Consider the following 25,883-nt stretch of genomic DNA (forward strand, 5'->3'; position numbering starts at 1 on the left):
CCTAAGGGCACAGATATCAATTTTCTAAGAGTCTGACATTATTCCCACCCAGAGACATGAAAGCTGGTTGCCAAAGGTGAAAGCAACCAATCTTCCCTCCGTGGATGCCTTCAATTTCCCAAGGAAATTGATTTTTAATAGTAAAATAATAAAATAAATATATATTTGTATATAAAAGATCTGCTGTGTTTGTTTACTGTATATTATTAACATATCCCTTTTCTGCTGCTCTTGACGCCAGTGACTGTCATAGAGGCATCAAAATGGAAATTCAGAGGACTTGACTCCTGAATGCAAGTGCAAATGTGGTGTTAATCTGAAATTTAAATGAAAGTTACAGGTGGATGTAGAGTGGCTCTGGAGTCATTAGTAGTCATGAGCCCAAAATGCCATAAGAGTATGAGGAAAAAATAAACAGAAAAAGGTTTTACTCTTGAGTGCTACAAGTAAAGTGGACAAGAGTGGAATGGACTTTTGCATTATCAGTGTTATGTGATGCATAATGGTACAATCTTCATAAAGGCATAAAATTCTGGTGCTCCTAGCATAAGAAGGATATGGAACTGTTGGAGGAAGACCAGAGGAGGGCCACAAAGTTGGTAAGAGGACTGAAGCACCTCTCTTACGAAGACAGGCTGAGAAAGATGGGTCTGTTCGGCTTGGAGAAGAGAAGGTTGTGTGGAGTTCTCCCAGCAACCTTCCAGTATCTGAAGGGGGCCTACAGGGAAGCCAAAGAGAGACTGTTGGTAAGGAACTGTAGTGAAAGAACAAGGAGTAATGGGTATAAATTGAAAGACGGGAAAGTTAGGCTGGATATTAGGAAGAAATTCTTTACTGTGAGAGTGGTGAGACACTGGAACAGGTTACCCAGGGAGACTGTGGATGCCCCAACCCCAGCAGCGTTCAGAGTCAGGAGGGATAAGGCCTTCAACAACCTGTTGTAGTGGAACGTGTCCCAGCCTATTGCAGGAGTGCTTGGAACTAGATGATCTTTAAGGTCCCTTCCAACCCTTAACATTCTATGATTCTATAAGGCCTTTTTCAATTAGAGGGGAACACTCTCAGCTTCTCTCAAGCCAGGAGAATTCCAGCATTTCTATACATGCTGAAGATGTTTGTGTGTATAATGAGGATTTAACTCCCAACAGATCACAGCATGGAGGAATATCAAAGCATACTCTTTCATTTCTGTGGCACTATTGCACACACTTCCCTTAAAGCAAGATGTCATAGGACTAGAAAAGATGTATCTCTTCCATGAGCACAAGGACTCAATAACAGTGATCTGTCCTTAAGATTATGGCACCACAAAACACAGCTACAGATGAGATTGATTCACTACCTGTTGAATTTTGCCATTCACTAGGACAGCCACTCACAGCCACGTCTGCTGCTGAAAAATAGATGAGTCCAAACCAGGTCAGGCTGAACCGGTGGTTGACTTGTAGAGAGGTAATAATTTCCTTCAGTGATTATTTGAGAAAAGACCTGATACTGACAAACTCTCTGACAGATGAGTGGGGATGTTTTTCACCTTGCATTTTCCCTGCAAGGGCAGCGCTCAAGGTTTTGAATCACTTGCCAATTACAGCTCACTTTCAAGAAACAGGCAGAGGTCAAGACTGTAATCAGCTTCAATTGGATCTAAATAACCATGTATTTGGTTACTGAGACCATCATATTTTAAACAACGGAAAACATTTAATACACAGTAACAAAAAGAATTGCAGTTTCATTATGGTTCTTCAAATGTAATAAAAAAAGCCCTCTCCTCCCCCCAAAAACAAAGAAATCTGCTTTAATCCAAGTAGCGATACTGACAGATGTTCAACACGGTACTTGGAACTACAGTCCTATTTACTTATTCTTTGCATCCACATAACAAAGTGTTGTCTAAAAATGTTATTGAATATAGAAAATATATCAATATTGAATTTGGTACTTCATCACTTCAATCACTACAGAACTTTAAAAAAGTAAAAAAAACCTGTGAATGAAAAGTTACATTTTATCATTTTTCCTGACTGCAAGAATATCTCTCTATAAATTAAGAGTTGTGATACTGCAGGTTTACCCAGACTACTGCATCTTTAAGAAGGAACAAAAACGATAAAAATGGGAGGAATGAGGATCTTCCAAAAATGAAAAAAAATACATCTTTATACTCACCTATATTCACAAAGATAAGTAACTGCAGGTAATTTTTTCTATAAATTAGTTTGATAACCCAGAAACAAATGGAACAGATCTGAAGCAGCACTCCTAATCCATGTTATTTCTTTTTTTATGGTAGGCTAATTTAAGATTAATCAAATCACAGGAGGTGGTACAATTGTACTAATCCATATTGGGCGTCACAACAGAAGGTCACATAATATGGTTATTTCACATGAAAAAATAAAATTACCAAATATTTTCTAATTAGTTCCTCTAACAAAAAAGAAAGGAATTCACCCTTGTCTTTATTTCTATGTAGAATCATTAATGTGAATATCTCTGTTTTACATAAAATATAAGATGAGCTAATTATTGCTCAGTTGTATAAATGTTAAATTATCAAATATGGGCAAGGTGGGGATATTAATCTTTATTTCTGATCTGTTTGAGACCAGTTTTGAATACTAATCCCCTAAGAAGTTTATTAAAAACTGAAAAAGGTTCAGAAAAGAACCACAAAACTTGTTTTGAATCTGGAAAATAAATGGTATAAGTGCTAAAGTAGTTTTACTTAGTTTCTGAGAGAAAGCGGTGAAGTTTGTAAACACAGATTAAAAATTAATCTGCAAAGATTAGAGATATCAGATGCTACATAGTATGTTAAATCTAGCAAAGTATAGGCAAAGGTATTAGACAGGTAGCTCTTAGTCTAAACAGCAACAAAAGCCTAAAACAGATACTTTTCTGGCATTGAAAACAATTAAATGCTGGGCCAGCTTGTCAAAAGATTGTTGTGATGAATCTTTAGCTTGTGTTTTTACAGTGAGATTTTTAAATAGAAATGTTTTGTGTCTATCAATTTTTGGCTCAGTCAAAAAATTCTTGCACTCAGAAAGTGAGCTTCTTACAATAGCCCTGTAAGAGAATGGTAAGGAAGCAAATAGAAAAATAAGTAGTATTTAAAGTATAACTTTTAACAGACTGATAACTCAAAGGTGAGGTGAGTCATGTTCTCATTGAATGGGTCAGCATCTGAGCTGATTGTGAATACCGTCCTATCTTATTATTGCTGAACTGTTAAAGTAATTTTGATTGTGAGCAAATGCACTACATTTTGTCATCTCAACTGTCAACTTGCTAAACAACAATTTCAGCACACTATTCTGCCTTCAGTTAAACCTCTTTAGTTCTGAAACCAAGTACTCCTATTCTGGTAACCTGATTCATCACAGATTACTTATCCAGCCCTAAAGTCAGCCAGACTGTGAATTGTGATGATGACTAAGAAAGAAATTAAGGTAATTTATACTGATGTTTAATAAAATATACAGCATTAACATATTAATTTCTGTATGTATTAAAAATTTATAAAACTCAACTGTGTACAATTCCTTTTATCACCAGCTGTAAGTTACAACTGAAGCTAGGCAGACCTCTGATGCACCTCCTATCTTTGCGATCTTGTTAGGTGTTCGGTGGCAAACTTGATATTTGAAGGTACAGGTACTCTTACTGTCCTGCAAATACAAATTTAAATCTCATACTTCAAAGGAGGTAACTCAGATGGTATGTTACTATAATTTCAAAATTTAACATCTTAAGGCTAAATAAAATTTGATTCAGTGTGAAAAAAAAAGTTTTTCTAATGAAAAAAATAGTCAAGGACTTTACTTAGACGATAGATTTATTTCCAAGTGCAGAGACTACAGCCCCCCATAGAGGAGAATATGGTCTTATTCTCCAAGGGATATAATACTCACAGCACTTGAGTATTATGGATTATCTGCAGAAATTTGGGCTTTCCAGAAATATCAGGTTCACTCCACAGGCACTAAAAGATAAATGTCTGCCTGCTTTTTAGGTGCAACAGTTAAGCATGGGCTGTCACCATCAGAGAAATTTAGGCAGACTGTGTCTTGGTTCTATTGTTACTGAAAGTTCCTCAGACACAGGCAAGAAGTGGCTGTAGGTAGATGATTTTTTCCACCAGCAGAAACTCTTTTCTGGTGACCTACAGCCACCACATCCCTTGGTAGATACAATTAGAAAAACGCTAATTGAGTACGAGCTTCTACTACCAAAAGAATAGATCAAATCGTAGGTGGCATTTGAAATCCTCAAGCAGGTATTTTCCAACAAAATGGGTCTGATAAGCAACAAATACCATGTAAACTGCAAGATTACTGTCTGATCATCTGAAAAGACATTAGAAAGCAGGGTGAGAATGAAGAATAGTTCATTTCTGGGCCTTGCTGACATGACATGCAGTCTTAACTTGTCAAGATATTAAAGGAAGTTTTGGATAAAATTACTCCAATACTTCTAATGCATATAGCAGATAAACACACATACTTGTATAATTATCTTTAATAAAAGAGGGGGCATAAGGTTTTCTTAATGGAGATAATAGTGTCAATTAACCTTGAAATGTATTACATTAGCTTTGAAATATTTGTAAAGTAGGATGTTTGTTTTAATGTGTCCTCACAATACATTAGGGGATTCAGACTGTTTTTCAAGAAAATGCTAACCTTGGCAACAATAGGGTTTGACAATATTGTAATATAGGCACAACATTAATGTATGAGTTGAAGCATTAAAAAGTATAGGTATTGTTTACAATTACTTATGTAAACTGGATACTCAAAGTACAGGCAAAGACGAATCAGATCTATGTGGATATCTCTCTATCAAACCTTCTCTATGTAGGGGTAGACCCTGGAGGACAAGAGTCTGTTCTGATGTATCTACAACATTTGGCGAGTGTTATGTATTATCATAACAGCATAATGCTTATGTCCAATAAAGATATCTTCCTTAATGTCCTAAACAACTCACTTCTCTGGTAACCCTTTTTCTCTTCTGCTTCAGACATACGAGTTTATTTTTTTGGAGTTTTCTGCATTAGAATTTGTTGTTAGTAATGAGTGTTAAATTTAATTTTACTTCTATGTAAAAGTACACAGTATTTCCTGCAATAACTTTGATACTGGAAAATAAATATCTCATTAATAAACATGTATTCACCTGATCTAATATCCTTTTCTTTCATTATCTTACATCATCAACAATAAGAAAATATTTGCTGTATTGTAGCCTACTTTGGAAGTTTTGTCTGTTTGCAGAAGAATATTTTTTTGACTACTGATCCAAAAAATAAAACGTGCCTGGAGAACCACATATATTATTGTGTTATCACAAAATGACAGTATGGGCTATCAGAAATGAAGACTGGAAACTACAATCAGAAATTGCTTCTAGGGGGATACCACTAGGGGAAACCACTGGGGAAAATTAATGCAGAAAGGAAAAACAGAGATGTACCAGATTAAATCATCTGCCTCATTAGATTTAGGCAGCACTCAGTCTGGCTGGACTGAATTTTCTACCAGGTACTAAACAATTAATCACCAGAGAAATAGGTCAGATAACTAAAAGAAGAACTCTCCCATTAAAAAAAAAATAAACAAAATAGCAATAGCTAAAATACACAATCCTTAAGAAGGATATAGCCTTAAGAAGGTATACAATAATTTGCAATTTTATATAAATAAATTTTGGCAAATAATTCCGGAAGGGACCACAGGGCAGTGTAAGAAAATAAACTATAACTCTAAATAATAAGGCCAAGTAGCATACTTTCAGTTATGCTGCTTAATCTTTTGCCTTTGATATAAGAACATATAGGACTAAAATACTTAAGCAAATTTAACTAACCTAATCAAGCAAATGAAAAAAATCCAGAAAAATTCAACTAATCTGTGTTACTCTGTGAGACCACAAGAAGGTAAAATATATGGAAATAAGTCACTTTTCATGTGATTACTGTGATGTTAGACTCGCAAGTCTACCTGAATCAGACCATGGAATCTTACAGAGGAGTACAGAACACAGCATATTGCTCAGAGAACAGGTAAAAAGCATCAAGCAGATTAAGTTAAAAATAATGCAAAGCTCATAATCACAACAATGCAAGGACATACTGAAGCCTAGTGAGGGTTTTCAGAGGGATCCAATCAAAATACAATGATACATATGAACTGTGATGTTAGGGATGCACCAGCTTGAAACCACACGAAATAAAGTTCCTAAAATTTGGAGTTACACTTTTCTAATAAAAGAGATATTGAGATAAATATAAGTTTTATGTTAAGTATCCTTCAACTAGAAAGACATGAGGGAAAAAGTAGACTGGAAGTTAACAGAAGGGAGTAAGGGTCAAAGCTGAACATCTCTGCATTGTATTTAAGTAAAATGAAGGCAGTCTGAATTCAAAGTGCATGTATCTTACACATGTAAATTCATATATCCTTAGTGTCCCAAAAAGACTGATATTCTGAAGCTGAGGAATATTTTGAGTGGATGAGACTGATGGGAAAATCAGCCAGAAAATATAACAAAAAATTAGGAATTCTGTAGGAAGATGCATCAGATAGCCAAAATGTTATAAGCCTGCAATAAAGAGAGAAGCTTTAGTTAAAAACTCATTTTCCTTCTGTGGTATAGTAGCTCAAATAGTTATATATGTGAGAGTAACAGAAATGGAAAAAAGGGAAATAACCAATGAATTATGACATATATAAAACTTAGAGAGGAAACTTTTTTTTTTTTTAAGGTTAATTATGAACTAGTAAGTTTGCAAAAGGTATTGTATTGATAACTGAGTATAGGACTCCATTCATCCATTTCCTTGGTATCCCTTCAGTTAAAATATTTACCTACTCTCTACGGATGTAAAGCACTAGACATGTACATTATCATTGAGTATGACAATAAGTGCTGAGAAAAGACGCCCTTCAGTGGATACGGATCTTGGAACACTAGAAGGTTTTTCTGCAAGAATGGACCAGCCTTCAGAAGATGTTTCAGAGATGGCAGACTGCTTAAAGCAGGTACCTAAGGGCTGAAGGCACCTATTACAAATTCCCACGGCTAACAAGTTTCTTTTCTTACTTATTTCTGGTTTTTAAACTGTATCCATTTAATCAAAGCTTCAAGTATGAAAAATAGGAATAGCTTTCCTCTTATTCATTCTGCCCAGCAGTGGCCTGCTGACCAGTCATGCAGGATGCACGACTGGTAAGATTCTCATATGTGCTTAATTCCAAATCAACTACAATACATGTCACTGTTTACAGATTACTTGTTAGTGCTGTTTGAGCTAAATATTTAAATAAGAAAAAGTTCACTGCAGTTCTGTGTTAAAGATTTCTATCTACTGCTCACTCACCCGCGTATGAGTAGTTATTTCAACAGCTGTTTTAATTCTTTTTGTAATCTATGAAGACTTAATTGAACAAATTACTTCTAAGCAATGCCTGAAAGTACTAATATTAAAATTTCTATCGTATCTTTTTCTTTCGCATACTGTCAGCTCTGCCTAATCATTTCACATATCGGTCCACATTTGCTTTCATACTTCATAAGTTTGTGCATAACTGTCTTTGACATCCAGAATGATCTTAAGAAAAGAAAAATGTCATAAAAGCCCCTATGTTTATTACAAGCTATTTCTAGGATGCAGTGATAGTCATTATTAATCTTCTGAAATTAATATTGAGGAAAAACTTGACAGAGCAGTGGAACAGGTTGCCCAGAGAGTTTATAGTATCTCCTTCACTGGAGGTATAAAAAGCCTGCCTGGATGTAATTCCATGCAATTTGCTCTAGGTCAACCTGCTTTAGCATGGGGGTTGGGCTAGAGTTCCAACAACCCAGTCTCCAAAGCTCCCTTCCAACCCAACTATTCTGTGATACTACTCCATTTCCATCCATGAAGAACACTGTGAAGAGGGACATCGCTGTGGAAATGCTGACATTCTCAGCAGATCATAGCCTGAATGACAAAACAGCTTCAGTGGTTGCCAGTTTCAGAGCAACCACAAGTAACTTTCACCACGTTTCCAGTCACATCTAGTCCTTGCCAAAAGTAGTTGTAAATACTACAAGCAACTACCTATGCGTAAATGGTTTTGCTCTGTTTTCTGTCTGATGAATAGGAAGTTGTTAACAGCCAAGATGATTAAACTGGGATTAGAACTGCTTTGACATTTAAGAGGAATCAAGTGTTTCTGTAATTTAGCTCAATTATTACAATTTTAGCTGTAGAGTTCTATCACGGCCTCTCTCAGGGCTCCTAAACAAGGATATTAGATAGATACTAATAACAGAGAATCCACATTTTACAGTCATATATGTAGCTACTTTTATGCCATTTTTTTTCTGTTAGAGGTACTAACTGCTATAAGAGTATTTCCTAATAAACAAGGTATTCCTATGTAAATATTTTTTATCAGTCATATAATTCAGATTTCTTCTCTGAACCTTATCCCTAATGATATTTGAGGTTTGAATGCTTACCTTGATGAAGAGAAGTTTATTTTTCTGTTTATTTAATTAATAAGTGATTTAGCTGTTGAAAAGCTATCCAGGTTTCCCAAGAAACCTTAGGACAAAACTATTTTAATTTAGGAATGGGCTAATCTGATGATGCTTCAACCTCTCTGTCTCCTACAATTTACCCAGAAAATTTACCCTGACATATAAGAAAGGTATTTACATAGAAAACTTCTTCCATACCTTCATCAAATTCATACGATCCTTACATATGAACATCACAGTCTTTCAGAAAAGTACCAAAAGTGTACTGAAATCTTATAAATCACCATCCTGAATACTGCATAATCTTAAGATGGTAACACATCATACATACAGCTTATTCAGTTCTTGTATCATTTTACTTGTGAATGTCTTTTGGAAAAACCTGCCACAGAAGAAGAAATAATTAAAAATTGATATTTAGGTACGTCTAGGAACAAATTTTCCTGATTAGGTATCAATACACTACTCTTTACACCTAGTAAATTACTGTTATAAAAAATCTGTAAAATTTGTCAAGGAGGACATAGCCTGACTTATGAAGAGTTAAATATTTAACTTAGAAACAAAGCCTGAGCAATCCACTACTGCAATCTCCTACTTATCACATTAGGAGCTGTCATACAATATTAAAAACATCTATTTGAAAATACTTTTGTAACAACAGTAAAACCACCCAGCAGTTAAAGGCAACTAGGCAAAACCACAGAAAGCATACTGCAATCTTAGTGAGTGCAATACATTATAAAATAATATTTAACGAGAGATAAAGTCTCTGTGACCTCAAACCTACAAAAGTGTATAAATCTATTCTGCTACTTATCACTTTCAGAGCTGTCATACAATATTAAAAACATCTATTTGAAAAATTTTCTCCTACAACAACAGAATCACTCAGCAGTTGAAGGCAATCAGGCAAAACCACAGAAAGCATACTGTTATCTGAGTGCAGTACAAGTATAAGCAAGTATATACAATATCTATTCTGCAAGTATTTTACTATTTTCATAAAGAATGAAAGTAATTGCATATGACTATTATTATACATAATGCGTATTGAAGAGTCTGAAGAAAATAGAACATTACTTACACTTATGATAGTTATTATGACACTGAACACAGGAAAATGAGATTTTGCTCTTGATTTACATCAATTGCACCTAATTCTTATAAACTAACATGGAAGCATTTTACAAAGTTCAGAATCATGACAACCCAGTGTAGGAAGGATGCTAAGTTATCTTCAGGCTTTTGCTGCCATGATAGGGACACAACAGGATTCTGAAACCTCAAACTCTACCTAAGCTTCAGAATGATTTAAAGAGTTCAGATATAGCATCCTGCATTGAGTGCGTTGAGTTACAGATTATTACTAACTTTGACTTCCAGCTAGACGTAGGATGTGTTTTATAGGCTGTAAACTCTTAATCTGTGTGAAACATGCAAAAAGATTTCACTAGGATATATTAACCTTTGTGGGGAAAAAGAAAAAAACAAAGAAGGGATATAGCCCATACAAACCCAGAAAACTACAAACGTCCTTATGAAACCCAACATTTTCAGAAAGCTGTTATCAACTTCCTTACTGATTTCTGGAAAGGCAGATGAATAGTCTGACTATACTTGCAAAATCCCTTTTTTCTTAACATTCTACTTAAAAACTTTTCCAACACTGACACAATTTTACAATGTATGTACTTTTCATTCATGAGTGAAAATGAATTGCCTTGATACTTATTAAAATAACACAATTCTTTCAACTCCCCTGTAAAAACATAAATATCTACTTTTTTTCCCTGTTGTAATAAGTTCAGACCTTTAAATCTCAAGTTTAAGAAAAATATAGGCAATAAATTTGGACTGCCTCTGAACTACGGGGAAAAAAATTCATCAGTCTGTGAAATTAAGCTAAGGTCCATTAACACACATTGTTTATATTTATTACTTGATTCCCATGTAACATGGGAACTTCTACGTCATTCACAAAAGTTGAACATCACAGAGGAGTGGGGCATGTATGTCTTCCTGTGGTTTCCTCTAGCTGGCTTGCAGGAAACCTGTACTGCTCTAGGTAAAAAGAAACTTTAAGATTCTATGCACACAAAGACTGCCAGACTTTTGGCCAGTGAGGCAGGCAAAACAGGCAGCTGCACAAGAAACTTAATTCTTACAGAAATATTACAACCACTTACAGTATCTTCACTATGTTTTGAATTGTCTCTCCATTATCAGCTTTTCCAGCCACAAAAACAACTACAGACAACAATCGAGTGATGTATTTTACCAGGGAACACAACCAGATGTGGCAATCAAACTTGACAGAGCACACCCAAACATGACGAACAACCTATTTAGTAAATGTGGATTTTTCTTCCCCAACCTCTGCAGCCTCTAATGCTGGAAATAACTTTTATCATAACAGTTCTCAAGTTGATTGACATTTCTATTTACAACTGCACACAGCGCAAAAAGAAAAGAAGTTCGTATATTTGAAGGGAATCTCTTTGTTGTCATTTAAACTCAATATAATGTACTGCAATGCAAACATAAATTCTTTATAAAAATGCACTTGATAACACATTTTTATTATTCCTGCAGAGCTTTGAGATTCTGTAATCAAACTTAACAAGTCCATGCAAGACAGCAACACAGAGAACTAGTTGAGTGACTTCCTTATTTAAAATCACTAGAAAAGAAACCCTTTCTTGAAAGGGTTACATAAACAAGCTTACTTTAGATCTTTTCATAAGAGCAAATTTTGGTCATATTCTTACATGTTAATACATGAAACTACAATCTCTGGCAACAAAGTTCTTTTCACAGGCATAAGTATATACACTGTACCCAAATGCTAGCTGACAGGAAGATTTGAGAATACAATATTCCGTCAGTATATTTGAGAAACAGACCATTTCAGACTGGAACCTAATAAAACACGGGGATGCAATAATTATTATTACATTATCAACCATGCTCCCATCAGTGGGTTTTTTTAGACTAACTCTTCATATGGTAAGAATAACAGTACTCTTAGAAATAAGGTAAAAATAATCAATATTACACTAGCCTTTACACATACAAAAAGCATATTTAAGATAAAGTAAGCTTCTTGTTTTTCATTGTTATGGCTTTATAAAAAACCAATATTGCTAAAAAAGGAGGGGATCTAAGAAAAACAAGCATCCAGCAATAAAACTTGTACTTGATTGCTCTGAGTGTATGTTAAAGTTGCTTATTTTGAACCAATATCATGGTTCTTTCTCAAACACATTTTAAAATGTTAACAGTAAATTAAATATTCAACAGGTTTATAAATACTATAAAATATATATCTTGGTCTTATAACAATCCTAGTACAGATGACGTTAACATGAATAAATTCCAAAACAATTTTGACCAGATTACAAGACAGTTTTAAGGCAATTTGACTGTATTTGCCCATTAACATCCTGAAATCTGCTTTGATCCCTACTACTTTAAATTTGCAGATTTCAAACAGGAATAAGAGATTCAGACTTGAAGATAATTATCTTTGTTTAACATCTAAGTTTATACTGGCAGTTTTCAGGATAGCAGTTTATTTTTCCTGCAAAATTAAACCATCACAACTCTAACATCCACAACAGACAGCCACTGATGTGCACGTTGCTCTCGAGGTGACTCACGTAGTGCCTTACATCCACTTTACAGGTGCCTCTTGCCCCACTGCAAGAATAACCAGAACAGAAAAATCACAAGCCACTGAAACGCACTCCCTTACCTTCTAAACCTGCTTCAATCAGCCCAAACTGTTCCAACAGTTTTACAAAAAGAACAATCACGATCAGCACTCCTATCATTTCAAGCCCTTCCAAGTTCATGGTGAGTTAGGTCATGGTCTGACCACCGCCACTCAGGAAAGTGCTCTTCTGCCTGGCTTTCTTAGCAAAGCCATTAAACTAGGTGCGGAAGGCTCCCGCGAGGGAAGGGGGCGAGTGGGAGGGGAGCGGCAGGGAGTACATCCCGGCTACCCCAGCAGAGGCCAGGAGAGGCGGGGGGATCCGCTCCGGCCTGGCGGCACTGCCCGGCTCCGGCACAGCCCGACGGCCAGGACCCACCCCCGAGATCACCCGGGAGATGGCCCCGGGAAAAACCAACGATGCGACGGGAGCGCCGGCGGCTCATCCCGGCGGGCGGGAGCCGCTCCCGGGCTGAGGCGCGGCGGAGGCAGCGTCGGGCGCGGAGCCCGTTGCCGGGGCAACGCGGGGACCGGGGCGCGCCGGGCATCGGGGCACGGCCCGAGGGAGGGGCCGGCGGTGCTGGAGCGGGGCTCGGGATGGAACCGCTGCCCTTGGGAAGGTGCATGGACAGGCAGCCGGGGCGACCCCTCACCGCACCCAGCTGTGGCTGCCTCCCGCTGGGCTGGAGAGAAGGGTGTGTCGGTGGGGGAGCTGCAAACTTGAACTTGTCCATGAGTTTCTCCGGGTGAAACGTTTGCTTCAGTACGATGGGATTCCACCTGTTGCATGTGGCAAGTAATACACAGCATTTTATATATATCAGCATATTAGAAAGCCTTTTTTTCCCCTTCTTTTTTGTTTGAATATTTGTTTGTAATTATAACAAATAATGGTGCCTCATAAGCCACCAGCGTGCCTGTAGCAAATGTGGATAGTGCCTTCCCAAATCTTCGTTCGCGAAGCCTAGCCATGAATGAATAACAAATAAAAAACCGAAGTGTCTCAAATTCTTTAAGGTTTATTCTGTGGGCTGATTTGGAAAACAAAAATTGAAAAGAAGAGATTGAGAATCACAGACAGAATCATAGAACGGTTGGTTTGTAAGGGACCTTAGAGATCATCTAGTTTCAACCCCCTCGCCGCGGTCACCGACACCTTCCACTAGACCAGGTTGCTCAAAGCCACATCCAGCCTGGCCTTGAACATCCATGACGGGGCAAGGAAAAGCAAAAGCAAGGTCATTATTTTTGACTGATTCTCACTTCAGTAATATTTGCTAAACAAAGTATGTAAAAATTAGCAGTGAAATACAGGGATACTGACCACAGTACTGAACTGGTATCTTATACCAGTAACAGCCACTGGCCTATCTACAACTGTCTGCAGTACATTGTCACATGCAGTATACTCATGGTTAAGGATTTACTCTTTAAATCCCTTAATAATTTAGCATCTAAGGAGGAATTTACAATAGAAAAACAGCACCTCTATTGCAGCAAAAAATGAGCAGGGGAACAATTGCAACAAATTTAATCCTGTCTGCTAGAGTACTGTCCCCCACACAGTTGAAATCAATTACTGCCAAGTACTCGATTTTCTTTCTTTCTTTAGATAAGATTTAAAAAAAAATTATTTGTGTCACGTGAGAACTGGAAGCAACTTCTTAGTCTCCTAGGTATACTTGCATTATAATGGGTGTTGTCATTACTGAAAACAGTGGAATGAAGTGGGAATAAGGGGGCTAACAGATATAATAAAGGTACCTTTTTTTTGTACGGTGGATGGATAAATCCGTACAGTGTAATGTTCACATGCCAGTATTCTGTGATTTTTGTTCCGGATTGGATTCCCTGAAGCTGCTTAAACCTTTTCTGTAATAAAATCTGTGATTTAATACTCCTTCCTAAATATTGTATTTCTTTCATTTCTGCAAGCAGCTTTTCCATGAGTATCTTTGCCTTTATTTGCTACAAGCTTTCTTACAATCTTCTTACATTCTTCTTCTTCTTCTTCTTCTTCTTCCATTCTTCTCTCCTTCAATCTTTGTTCCAAACAAGGCTAAATGTCTTTTATCTCTAAGCCATCTTATCTACAACTCTAAGGAAAGTAGGTCCAGCTTTCCTTCAGTCCGGACTAAAACAGACTAATTTATCAGCATCAGCAACATAACATTTGCAATCTGTATGCCTTTACCCAAGAAGTTGATACAAGTTGTGTTTGGGTACATGCAATATCACCACCTCAATGGACATACTCGTTTTAATTAATATCTTTCATTAATACTGGTCTGCTGAAAATGGTAAAATGAAAACTTTTTTTAAAAGACACCACATTTACTACTTTTCTGACAGTCGAACTTAGCGCTGAGAGGAGAAGACTGGAAAGCAGAGCTTATGGTGGTGGTTCTGCAAAAAAAGTGGATGCCACTGCCCTGCAAACCATGGCTGTCAGTGACTGGATAAACACACACATGGAGTGTCAGGGATCTGCCTCTTCAGGTATCAGCAGAGTGAATAGTTTTTTCCAGAGGTATAGGTCTACTGCACCAATGGCTAATTATCACCCTTCTTCCAAGACACAGCAGAGAAGTACAGAAGAAAGGAAGAATTAGTATTACTACAGTTTTACAGACAGATGACAAAGCACAGTAAGAATGATAATCTCCAGGGAAGGCTAGGATTTTGCAAGAAAGCTTTGACTAAACTCAGGTTTCTCAAGTGCTGTGAACCAGCCACGAGAATCCCTTTTTTCTTCTCCTTTTAATATACATATAGGTAATCTAATACGCAGTTTAATACACTTTCCCTCATTATGTCATTGCTTTTTAGCAAAACTTTCTAAAACCTTAGAATATTCCTCATGTAAGAACACAAAATAGCACAAAGCTATCTCTGATCTTCACATTCCTATCTGCTTAAAAACGGAGCTGACTCTATTGACAGATAGGGTTACAAACAACATAACATTATTTCTCTCTCCAAGTACCTTACCAAAACAGTGAAGTGGCCTGTTGTTTTATCCTTTGCTTTCCCTTAAAAGAAAAAAAAAAGTGATTTTTGTTTACCTATACAGTTTTATCAAAACATTACAAGAAGAATGAAGCTAACAATTCCAAGTATTGAAACCTTATTTTTTTCTCTTGCCTAGCTACTCATGCCTTATTATATTGTAGAATTAAGCTTGAAAAAGGTGTACAAGTAGGAATGCAGGAAATAGGAATGGAAGGAAAGATATTAAATAATAAATTACATGCCATCTTGTTTTAGACACAAGAGAACGTAGCCTTGTTTTTCCTAGGTGTAACTGCAAATAAAAGGTTTCAGTCTAGAAAGTCTTATAAATGCTGTCTCCTTTTCATCAAAGCATTTTGCAGCATTATTTTTTATCATGAGAGTAAATACATTAAACTGAATTCACTGGTTATATTTGGAGCTAGGAACATATCTAAATGGTCATTTCTTATCTTATGATGGAGCTATAAAACACAACACAATGACTCCATTCACATTACTATGACTAAGATACTTGATACCATTAATCTTACTGCTATTGTTTAATGCTATATATCATGAAATGTTAATGTTAAAAAAAGACTCAATCAATTTAGACTGAAAAATTATTAGCTGGTCTACAGATGAGAGTCCCAGTAAGGGTTATATTTCTTCCTTACACTTCCTTTTCTTATTCTGTTATATTCATCTGGATGCCATTAAGCCACTCCCAGATTTTCATCATGGCTTCCATGAGAACAATCGCTATCCTCTGGTATTCCTTACCACCTATTGAAATAGGTTATGGGAGTCCGGCCTGCATCAGTTAAAATCCATTAGATTTTGTTTAAAACATTCAGATTAGTGATCTGAGCTAACCTTGATAGCTTTGCATAAAGCAATGTGGAATGCACTCGTGCACTAACAGATCTGGGGAAGGCTTGGCGGGGGGCAGTTAGCGGTGGAGTTAACTGGCAGAGCTGGGTGCAAACAGGAGGTCTGTGCACTGCAAGAGAAGGATGGAATGGAAAAACACTAGTGGGAGTCCCATGTCATACATAAAGTCTGAGAACAAAACCTGTAATAGAAGATACAATTTCTTGATTTTAACTGAGAACAACTTAAATAATATTTTCTTTTAAGGGTAAAAATCATGATGTAAAGACAGAGCAGTCTAAGGATTGCTTAAAATTGATGTCCCTCCAACATATTTTTCTCCTATTTTTAATAGGAAGAGCTTTGAATAAATATTCCAACATTGAATAAAATCACTAAAATATTTCTGTGTAGGTATTTACAAGAAATTTATAGTTTTTTTAATCTTAAAAGGAGTAAACCCACTCTTTATTTCCAAAGAAGAAAATGGACCAGAAAATCTTGATGTATCATAAGTGCAAATACTTTATTATCTCAGCAGCTGTTATTGCACTTTAGTCTCCCTTTTTCTCTCTCTTAAATATATACTTGGTGTATACTTAGATGGCAATACATAAATACTGTGCTTTTACAGAATTGATTAAAATAGAAAAAAGTTATGTCCTACAATATTCACAACCAGGCTTTTAAAAGACTGACAGAAAACATCCTTACATGCCAGCTGAGATGTAGTTCCAGTTGGAAAGTACACCTGACAACTTCGATAATATCATAACATCATTCTTCAGAAGTTTTGGGTTGATATAAATGTCAGAAGGAGCACAAAATCTGTCAATAAGTTATTCTTAATAATTTTCTGAATATATGTGTGTGTTCTGGAACTCTTAAAATGGAATTATGTTTCAAGTTTATCTTTTTCCTTGCAGTGAAAATATGGCTCCCTCAATGTGGTAGTGTATATTTCTGGAAACTATCACACTAACTGTGACCATGAACTATATGTCATTAGAAGACAGAAATTTTTTCATCATTACCATTCTGATAACTCCATCTTTGCTAGAGGTCCTTAAACCTCATTAAAAAGAAAAAAACCTTCAAAAATGTTCAATGTCTTAAAAATGTCAGACAAGTATATTTTAAAACTCTCTGTGGAAACTGAAGATGAAAAATATTTGGCTGTTACAATTCCACAGCTGAATTTCAACTATTTCTTGTGATTTGTTTGTGCTACCTCTTTATTAGCAAGGATTTTTCTCCTAAGAAACTTAATGATTTTTCAAGTGTTTGTACTTGAGAGAACCTACTGATCATTTTCCAAACTCCAGAGAAAGTCCTGTCACATAGAATTACAAAAGAGTTATTAACTGTCATTTGTAAAACTATGCATCTTCCACAATGAAGAACTAATGCAGCAAGCTTAATTTCAATTTTTGAGATAGTCACAGCATGTAAAGGGATGGTGCCTTATAGTACCTGATTTAATTTACTCTGAATGACACACGGACTCAAATAGCTCATGCTCAATGCCTCACAGAGCTGTGGGATGCCACAGGTGGTAGCAGGCCTCCAGCAGGTTATTTCACCATGGTTCAACAGGCCTGTTAGTACAATCTGACCCACACCTCCAGTACATTCAATATTTAAAGACTGTGTTATTCTGCCAAGGTGGAAGCATGTGAGGTAACACTTATGACACGAGTAATTTCCTAGCCATGTCAGTCCTTCAGCCTTTTAACCTGCGTATTGCCTCTTACTTATTTCTCCCTTTATACTTAAAACCTAGTGTATATCTAATGCCTTCAGTATAACAGCTCTAAGATTTAGTGGGTTTTCCCTGACAGCCAACTAAACTTTTAATTCAGACTTTCATGGTTTTGCTCCTAAACTAATGTGAGGAGCTCCTCAACTAATGTCTTTTCTGTCCTTGTCAAGTGCTGTCTTGCTCCTCTTTATCCACTTAAGATATTGCCACAAAGATCATAATTCTGGCTTGCCAGTCCAACTATTTCAGTCTTTCCTTTCCATTTCTAATGGATCCACATCATCACATGCAAAATATGTGCCGTAACCTTCAAGGCCAGTCCTAACATACTACTGCCATACCTAATTATTCTTGACTTTTAGAGAATATTGAGCTGTTAACCCACTCAAGGAATAATGCTAGCCTTACTTATTCATAAATTAGACCTTATTCATAAGAAATGTTGCTGGCTCTAATATAGCCCCTTAATATTCTGGAATATTACCATAACTGCACTCCCTGTGCTTGAAAGTTTCCATGATATACCACATGTGGATGCTGACATTTTTGAAGTCACAGCTATGGACAGAGGGTGAGAAATTTATGACACAAGATGGTAAAATTTTCATCCAGATAGCAGAGAAGACACATCATTAATAGTTAGAAATACATTTTGTGTTTTGCTACCTTTTTTGCTACATACGATTGGAAAACTGCCAAACTTCCTGCAGACTTTAGGTTTGAGCATTGTATTAAGTTGACTTTATTGTAAATATTACAAGGAAACTTATCTACAGCCTCAAAATAAGAGACTGACAGAAGAGTTCCTCCAGTTCAGCTGATGCAGCATGTGGATGTTTGCCAGGCTTTTCCTCCTAATCCCTTGTTGGTTCATTAGTAGCTCACTGCAGACAACAAGAGACTGTTATGCCAATCAACACTAAAAGTCACAGAAAAGCCTAGCTCATATGCTCATGGAAAACAGCTTGAGAGATTGGAGCAAGACAGCATTTTTCATAGTTCTGCTTTAAAAAGCCCAAACAACCACGAAAAAAGAACCAAAAAGCTAGAGCCATCTGAAGCCAATATCTACAGAGCCTTACAGCCTGACTTAAGCCCTAGAGTGCTATTAGTCCAAAGGGTGAGCTCCTTCTTTGCCCAGAGGTTTTTATTAAGACAAATGACAGAACAAAAGAGTGACAAGTTCCATTTTGTTGGAGTTTTTTGTTTTGTTTTGCTTTTCAGACTGGTTATACAAAGCTAACCAACATATATAAAATAAATAAGGTAAGCTGACAGATACACTCAGTTTCCAATTCTGCCCAATTAACCTACTTGGAGCACCCAACAAGTTTCTTCCTAACAATCTGACAGTCTTTAAATGTCTTTCCTGAAGATCTGTACCATGTATAAATCTGATACAAACAAATCCATGTGCCTAAGCAAAGCTTGTTTTAGGTTCAAACATCAGAGCTCAGTTTTGGTTTGGTAGGAGGTTGATCTTATTATAGAAACTCACTGAAGGGTGCATTATGGTGCCTCAAGAATCACAGGGAATTGCACCATTTATCTCACGGTGAAAAAAAACACTTAAAAATAAATATAACAACCATATATTCAATAGTAATCTTTACCTCATCAATTGTCAGTGGTTGTTTATGGTTGTTTTAGACCATCTGATGGATGGCCTTTTTATGTGAACAACTGTACAGAAACACAAACTTGGGATAACAGTCTCAGCAGACAGTCCGAACTAGATCAGTTGCATGTGTGGTCTTTACAGAACAGGTTTGAAGAACATTAGTGCAACAGTCCAGAGAGATATAAAGCACTGACATTTGCTAATTAAATGAACAGAAGATTTCTGTGCATTGAACATCAAGACTTACAGATTTTCAGCAGTGCTAAACTCAGTGGGAATACTCAAATTAATAGGCAGGGAATTCTTCTTGTTATCTAAATTCTTTCTCCCTCGCCTGTCTTTATGCAATATAAATGCTGGTATTACCACTTTCTGCCTCATTATTACACTCTTTGGTTTCTAGTGAATATTTTTCTTTATAAAGTGGTCATTTGCATTACAGAAAATATAACTTCTTTCCAAACAAATTCATAACTCTATTGTTTCTTTGCTGGTGGAAAACTACTTTAAATTCATATTTGCTCCACTGGAAATATTAGGTTCTGATATATGCCTTTTCCACTTGGTCTGTAAGGTGAATGTGTTTCTCTGTGAGCCGGTAATGTTCCAAAATGGCGTGAAAATTTCTGGAGCAAAGACCGATCCAGTGGAGACAGAAAGAACAAACAAGACACTGAAATTTGTTTACCTATTAATCTTTAAATGTATCAAGAGAGTGTTGCTCTTGGTAATATTTGCTTTTTTTTATATTCACAAATAATATATCATGAAGAGAACTCCAAATGTTCCAGGGAGTTTAGAAAAGTAAAACAATATGAAATATGACATTTAATGCACCTAATTTGTCAAAACAAGCTAAAAACAAGTGAGACACCTGCAAAGCTTCACCACGGTTAGGTATCTATTTATTTTGCTTTCTCTGAATACCTCATAAGTTATTTGATTGATGGTCAATCCCCATTGAATAAACTCACATTTTCTCCTCCTCTGTCGAAAATATAAAAGCAAGGTTGAGCACCTTAAGGACAGGCATCAGAGGACACATGAGGTGCATCATGGCCCACTAGAAATCTTTCACACAGTTGTCTATCAGTTTACGTGACAGCAGTAAATTGATTTCCACAGGATCTCAGGTGATTAAAACACTCTGCAGAGTAAAATAAACAACTACAATTGACTTCTTCTCTTCACATGGAAGGACTAAAAATATAATTGAAGCAAGTAGTCTTGGTCTGCGTAAATACTAATGCTAAAATTCTGCTAGATAGGTTAAAAAGAAAGACATTTAAAGAGGTCATGACCAATGTTTTGAGATCATCTGCAAAACCACTAATGTCTGAAACTAAGCAGCACTAAAGAGAGAGCAGCATGGAAGAAGAAAAAGAGATTCTGAAACACTTTCTTTTCCCCAAGTTGGGAAACAGATAGAATTGAAATGGCATCCTAAGACTGCTACCTAGAAATTAATTTTAGAATGTAATGTAGATTCAGCCAGGAATATAGCTTTATCAGAGGACAGGAGAACTGTGAAATGAAATATATACATACCTATATACACAACACGGGAATGGCTGGAGGTAACAGAGATTCACATTTTCCATTCCTGTAGCATTATCAGTATGCTTCAAATGCAGAATTCCTTCTTTGTAATTTCAGGTTGGGTTTTCTTCCCTCTGAGGAATATCCCTCTAACCTATTTGCAGTGTTTTGCATCAGAAGAGGAAACCTGAGCTCCATATTCAAAGCAAACAGCAGAGTCTGGCAGAGGAAGCCCATGGGAGCAGATGTCAGTAGAGAACTTCACAGAAATGCAATGCAGCAACACCGATGGCTAGAGCAGAGTCCACCACTTCTTTTCAGTTTTGCTGCATATGAGGAAGGCAGCCTATAGAAAGATGGCAGGATGAGTTTGCTTCTGTTTCCCAGTAACCATCTTCTCCAAAATGTAGGCTCCATGACTTCCTCAGTGAAAGTAGGATCCCCACAGTACCCCACTGTGTGTCTCCCACTTTCCAGCAATAGAATCAGGCTCACGATTTTTCCCATGGTTTTAATTCTGGAAACGTTACATACCCAAAGTTTTGAGTTTCTGATGCCTGTTTTGAAATCTACCTGACATGGCCTGTGTACTTGACTATTTAATTGCTGGCAGAGTTTTAGATCTTTATTTTTGAAGCAGTATTTTCATCCCATTGCTTGCAGAACTCTTCACTTCAGTATAGTATAATTTTTTCTACATCTTCTCCAGATGTTTGGTATCCTTGCACTATTTCCTGTTGACATTTCCAATCATTAACAGCATGTGTTGCTCTCTAACTTCTTCTTTTGAACAAAGTTCTTGTTGCTTTCCTTTGTCCTAGCACTAACAATTTGAAACATGAACATCAGAGTACAAGGAGAAAGTTTGCCTCTGCTTTTTCCAGGTTCTATTCTGAACTATTACTGCAGTAGATACTACCTTGCAGTTGAGCCATAGATTACTGTATTATGACAATTCAGTTGTGTATCAAATTATCCATGTCACATATTAACCACCTCTTCCCACCTGGTATCTCGCTGTCAAAGTGAAATATCAGTGTAAGCTTTTCTATATCACCAAGCAAAGGATGGATCAGAAATAGTGGCACAGTAAAACAAAGCATCTTCTTTGAATTTATTGAAATACAGAAGCATACATTTACTCCTCCATGAATAACATATTGGTATGAAACGCATGTGATACTCTACTCATTCAATATTGGGATTCTATTCCACTGTCTATGCACCACTATAGCTGTGTGTAAAATCCTCAGTACATTACCTGTGACACCCTTACAAACATCTTTGCTGTGGCTTTCCACCATGAACTTTTTTAATAGTTCTGTCATTTCTACATAGGGAGATATAATATGCTGGGTTTGACTACAGTAAGAACTGAACTTCCATCACATGTTTTTTTCACAGATTCATGTATCCTGACAGATTGTATCCTTGGTAGGTGATCTTACAACATGCTAATTAAGACTCTAGCAAGCCCAGGATAAAATACTACAAAAGAAAGGCCAGAGTGTAGATTTTTTTTTTAATAATAGATTTAACCCACCTGCTAGCCTCTGTAAAAATAATGGAGTGGCTTGTTCTGATAAATGGAGGGAAAGTACCAAAGAAGTATTTGATGCAATATTCACAAAGTACCCAGAATTACCCAGAATTTTGAAACTATGCTATAGTCCCTGTAACTGGTAAGTTGTGAATCATAGGTACAAAAGTCTGTGGAGTCTAGGAGTATGATCCCAAGTTAAATATTTATGTGCTAGCCCTAACAGTAGTACGTTTGTGATGTCAAAGTAATGCTGATCCTTATTCTCAATGAGATGTTAATTAATGTGCTTAGTAGTTGCTTAGTAATACCGGCTTTCAGAAGTCATCAATATTAGGCATTTCACAGCTTCTCATTTAAAAAAATAAAATCAATCGGACAGTAAAAGAAAAAAAAACATTTGGTATATTGCAACCCAGTAATTAACTGGTATTAAAACTCTTAACAGGTATTAAAACTCTTATGCCTATAATTAAAGATGTTCTGCAGACAGGGAACGTTATCAGACTTTCCAGATATTTTTTTTTCCTTTCATATGAGGACAATTTTCAAGGATTCAGAATAAATTCTGAGACATTTTGAAAAACTGCACAATTTGCAGGGAGTCATTCCTCATTCTGATGACTTATATTGGTGAAACTTGTTCTGTGCATGAAGCTTTGAAATCTGTCCTATTCCCAAATCACTACTTCATATTGTTGTAAAAGTAGTAGAAGTGTCAAGCTAAGGATTTAATATAATAATTATCTGAAACCAATTTAGCAATCACCATCAGAGGTGCACCTAGTTCTGCTGAGAGTTAAATTCATACGGAATGTACACTTTAAGTTCGAAAAAATGGGATCACTGAATGAACCCATAGAAAATATAGCCTATGCAAGACAACAAAACAAAAAAAACCACCCATATTTCCCATTGGAAAAGAAGACTTAAAATACAGCTAGCAAAAAAAAGTTCTGAATGAAGCATCAACTAAAAATATTTTTCAAAGAATTCTGTAGACTTGGAGTTATAAAGTTGTAGAATTTCAAGGGATCTCAGAAATTCACCTAGTCAAGTCTCTTGTATTGTACTTTACTGACAGACTAAAAAAAAACTAAACGAAAAGAACTAGAGCACATACCCCCAAACTCTAGTACTTTATCACTCTCTGGAAGTTGAATCCAACCCCAGCCCAATGTTCTCCTCAATATCTTTTGCTGGTGTTTGATCTCACTTATTCTTGTCTATGCATATATCGCTGTCAACCTGTCCTACATAGCAGCAGATCTGGTATAAAAAAATTAAACTGAAGCTTACTCAAAGTCTTTGAAGCAGTCACTTTTCATATTATCCTACTTATGATGCTCTGGTACATTTATCTTTTTAATTAGAAAACTGAGTATCTAAGATATTCGGGTTATTTTTAAAACAGTTTTTCAAAAGTGGAAAACAAAACAAACAAAAGGTTTGGGAAATGCATTTTTCCTAACATACAAATATAGAAATCTCAGAATCATCCAGAATAAATTCTGAATTATTCCACAGCTGTGGAAAACATAACTCATTAAAACCGACTACTTACTACTTTGTTTTTATACTGTACTCTTTCCTCTATTTTTTCTTATTTTGGTTAAGGGCTTCCCTAGACATTGACTGTGTTGTTCTATACATTCAGAATGTCATCCCAAGTGTATCATATCCTAAATGATAAATTTTAATAAAAAGAAGCAAAGCATCTAAGCTTTATATTTAAGTGGAACATGACTGAACTGAGAAGTCTGGTGGAACTAAGAAGTCTGGTGGGGATATGACTTCTATTTAATCAGGAAACCATTGTTTCTATAAACTCATTTGGCCCCTCAAATTCAAATCAGCTTCAGCCAGCAAAATTATCTGAGGAATAGAGTTTTTAATGGAGGTCAGCATATAACCCAGAGTCATGTGAATATGTACTATGATCATGTTCACTGAAAAGAAAAAAAAACAAGTACCTGGAGACTGGCAGTCTGTTTGTCCATTGCACTGGGAAAGAAAGTCCTGCCAGAAACCCTGCAAGAATGTCTGGGCACACTGTTTTTGTGTTTTGAGCACTGCCCTAATTGAAAGATAAATGAAATTAGGTGTAGCCATAGAGTTCCTAATTGTTAAAACAATTACATTTTTTAATATATAAAAATTTATATTGTTTACTCAAGAAAAGCCAGTGTTTGCTGTATGAAACAATTCAACATTGATATGGCAGTTTTGGCTGGACAGACAACTTAATCTGAAATATACATTTAAGCCAAGATCCATTTCAGAGAATTTTCATTGGAAATACATATTTGTGACCTCATTAACTCTTTTGGAGAAATCTGTTATCCCAGCAGAGAAATTGCTTTGTACTGAGGGAGCTGCTGCCAGATACTCAACATATGAATTATTCTACTCTTGAATGTGTTGATCTCTCAGCAGAGATGAGCCCTAAATAACTGTCTCATTGCATGTTAACAGTTTATGTGGCTGGCTTTCAATTCTGTGTAATTTACTGAACACTAGAGAGCTTTATTAGAAGGTTCAGGATAAATTAAATGAAAATCAAGTACAAATGAAGCATAGGTCATTCATGAGCAGAATTCAAATGGACACTGGAAAGCAGGATAGCATCTGTTACAGTGTCAAAAAAGACAGATGGATTTCCAGGATATCTGTGTGCAGAAAATAAAATGATTTGCTAAGGTTTGGCTGTGTCTTGTTAGAAAAGAAGAAAGATGTCCTAATAAATTGGGCTAAGACTCATCTGGACACACTTTTGCTTCTGCCTTAATGTAGACACAGTCCCATTTTGAGCAAGAGAAAGAATAAGAAAGCATGAGATTTCACAGAGATCAGATATGTGAGATAATGTCTCTCCTTTCCTATTTGAAGGAGCTCAGCTAAAAACTGACAAGCAAAAAAAGCAAAACCCCATGCAGTCTGTAACCCAACCTGTGAGCAACAAGACCTACATAAATCAGTGGTCCCAGAAGTACTGGACTTACTTGCTATTGGTTTGTAATACATAGTCCTTTACAAAAGTACAAAATGGGGGTAAAATTTTACTAGTTTAAAATTATACATGACATTTATTCAGTATTAGAGTATTTAATATGAGCGTGCCAGCATCAGAAAGGTGACTAGGGTCAGCTGAAAACTGCAAAGCATGACTTCTTTCTTTTTTGAATTTGATGCTCACAGTTTTAGCCTCAAGATTTATGTTGACTTTACTAACTGAAAGGGTAAAGACAGAATGAGGTATTCTGTATTTTCCCTCTACAGCTGTGTTATGGCCTTGAAGCCT

General features: G+C 36.3%; 1 protein-coding gene across 6 annotated transcripts in view; it reads right to left on the minus strand.

The window, feature by feature from the left end:
- The window catches only part of KCNIP4 (potassium voltage-gated channel interacting protein 4), a 407,041-nt gene that overhangs the window by 185,346 nt on the left and 195,812 nt on the right, over window positions 1-25,883 (minus strand). Inside the window, exon 1 of one of the 6 annotated variants that reach the window (XM_027642609.1) lies at window positions 12,296-12,593. The exons of the other annotated variants lie outside the window; for them this stretch is intronic. Within the exon in view, the coding sequence (XP_027498410.1) occupies window positions 12,296-12,395 (100 nt within the window). The 5' untranslated portion in view covers window positions 12,396-12,593. Of the gene's footprint in view, window positions 1-12,295; window positions 12,594-25,883 lie in introns of those variants that run through there. 6 annotated transcript variants of the gene reach the window in all.

The sequence above is a fragment of the Corapipo altera genome, unplaced genomic scaffold, assembly GCF_003945725.1.
Source record: "Corapipo altera isolate COAL_440 unplaced genomic scaffold, ASM394572v1 22, whole genome shotgun sequence".
Taxonomy (NCBI): domain Eukaryota; kingdom Metazoa; phylum Chordata; class Aves; order Passeriformes; family Pipridae; genus Corapipo; species Corapipo altera.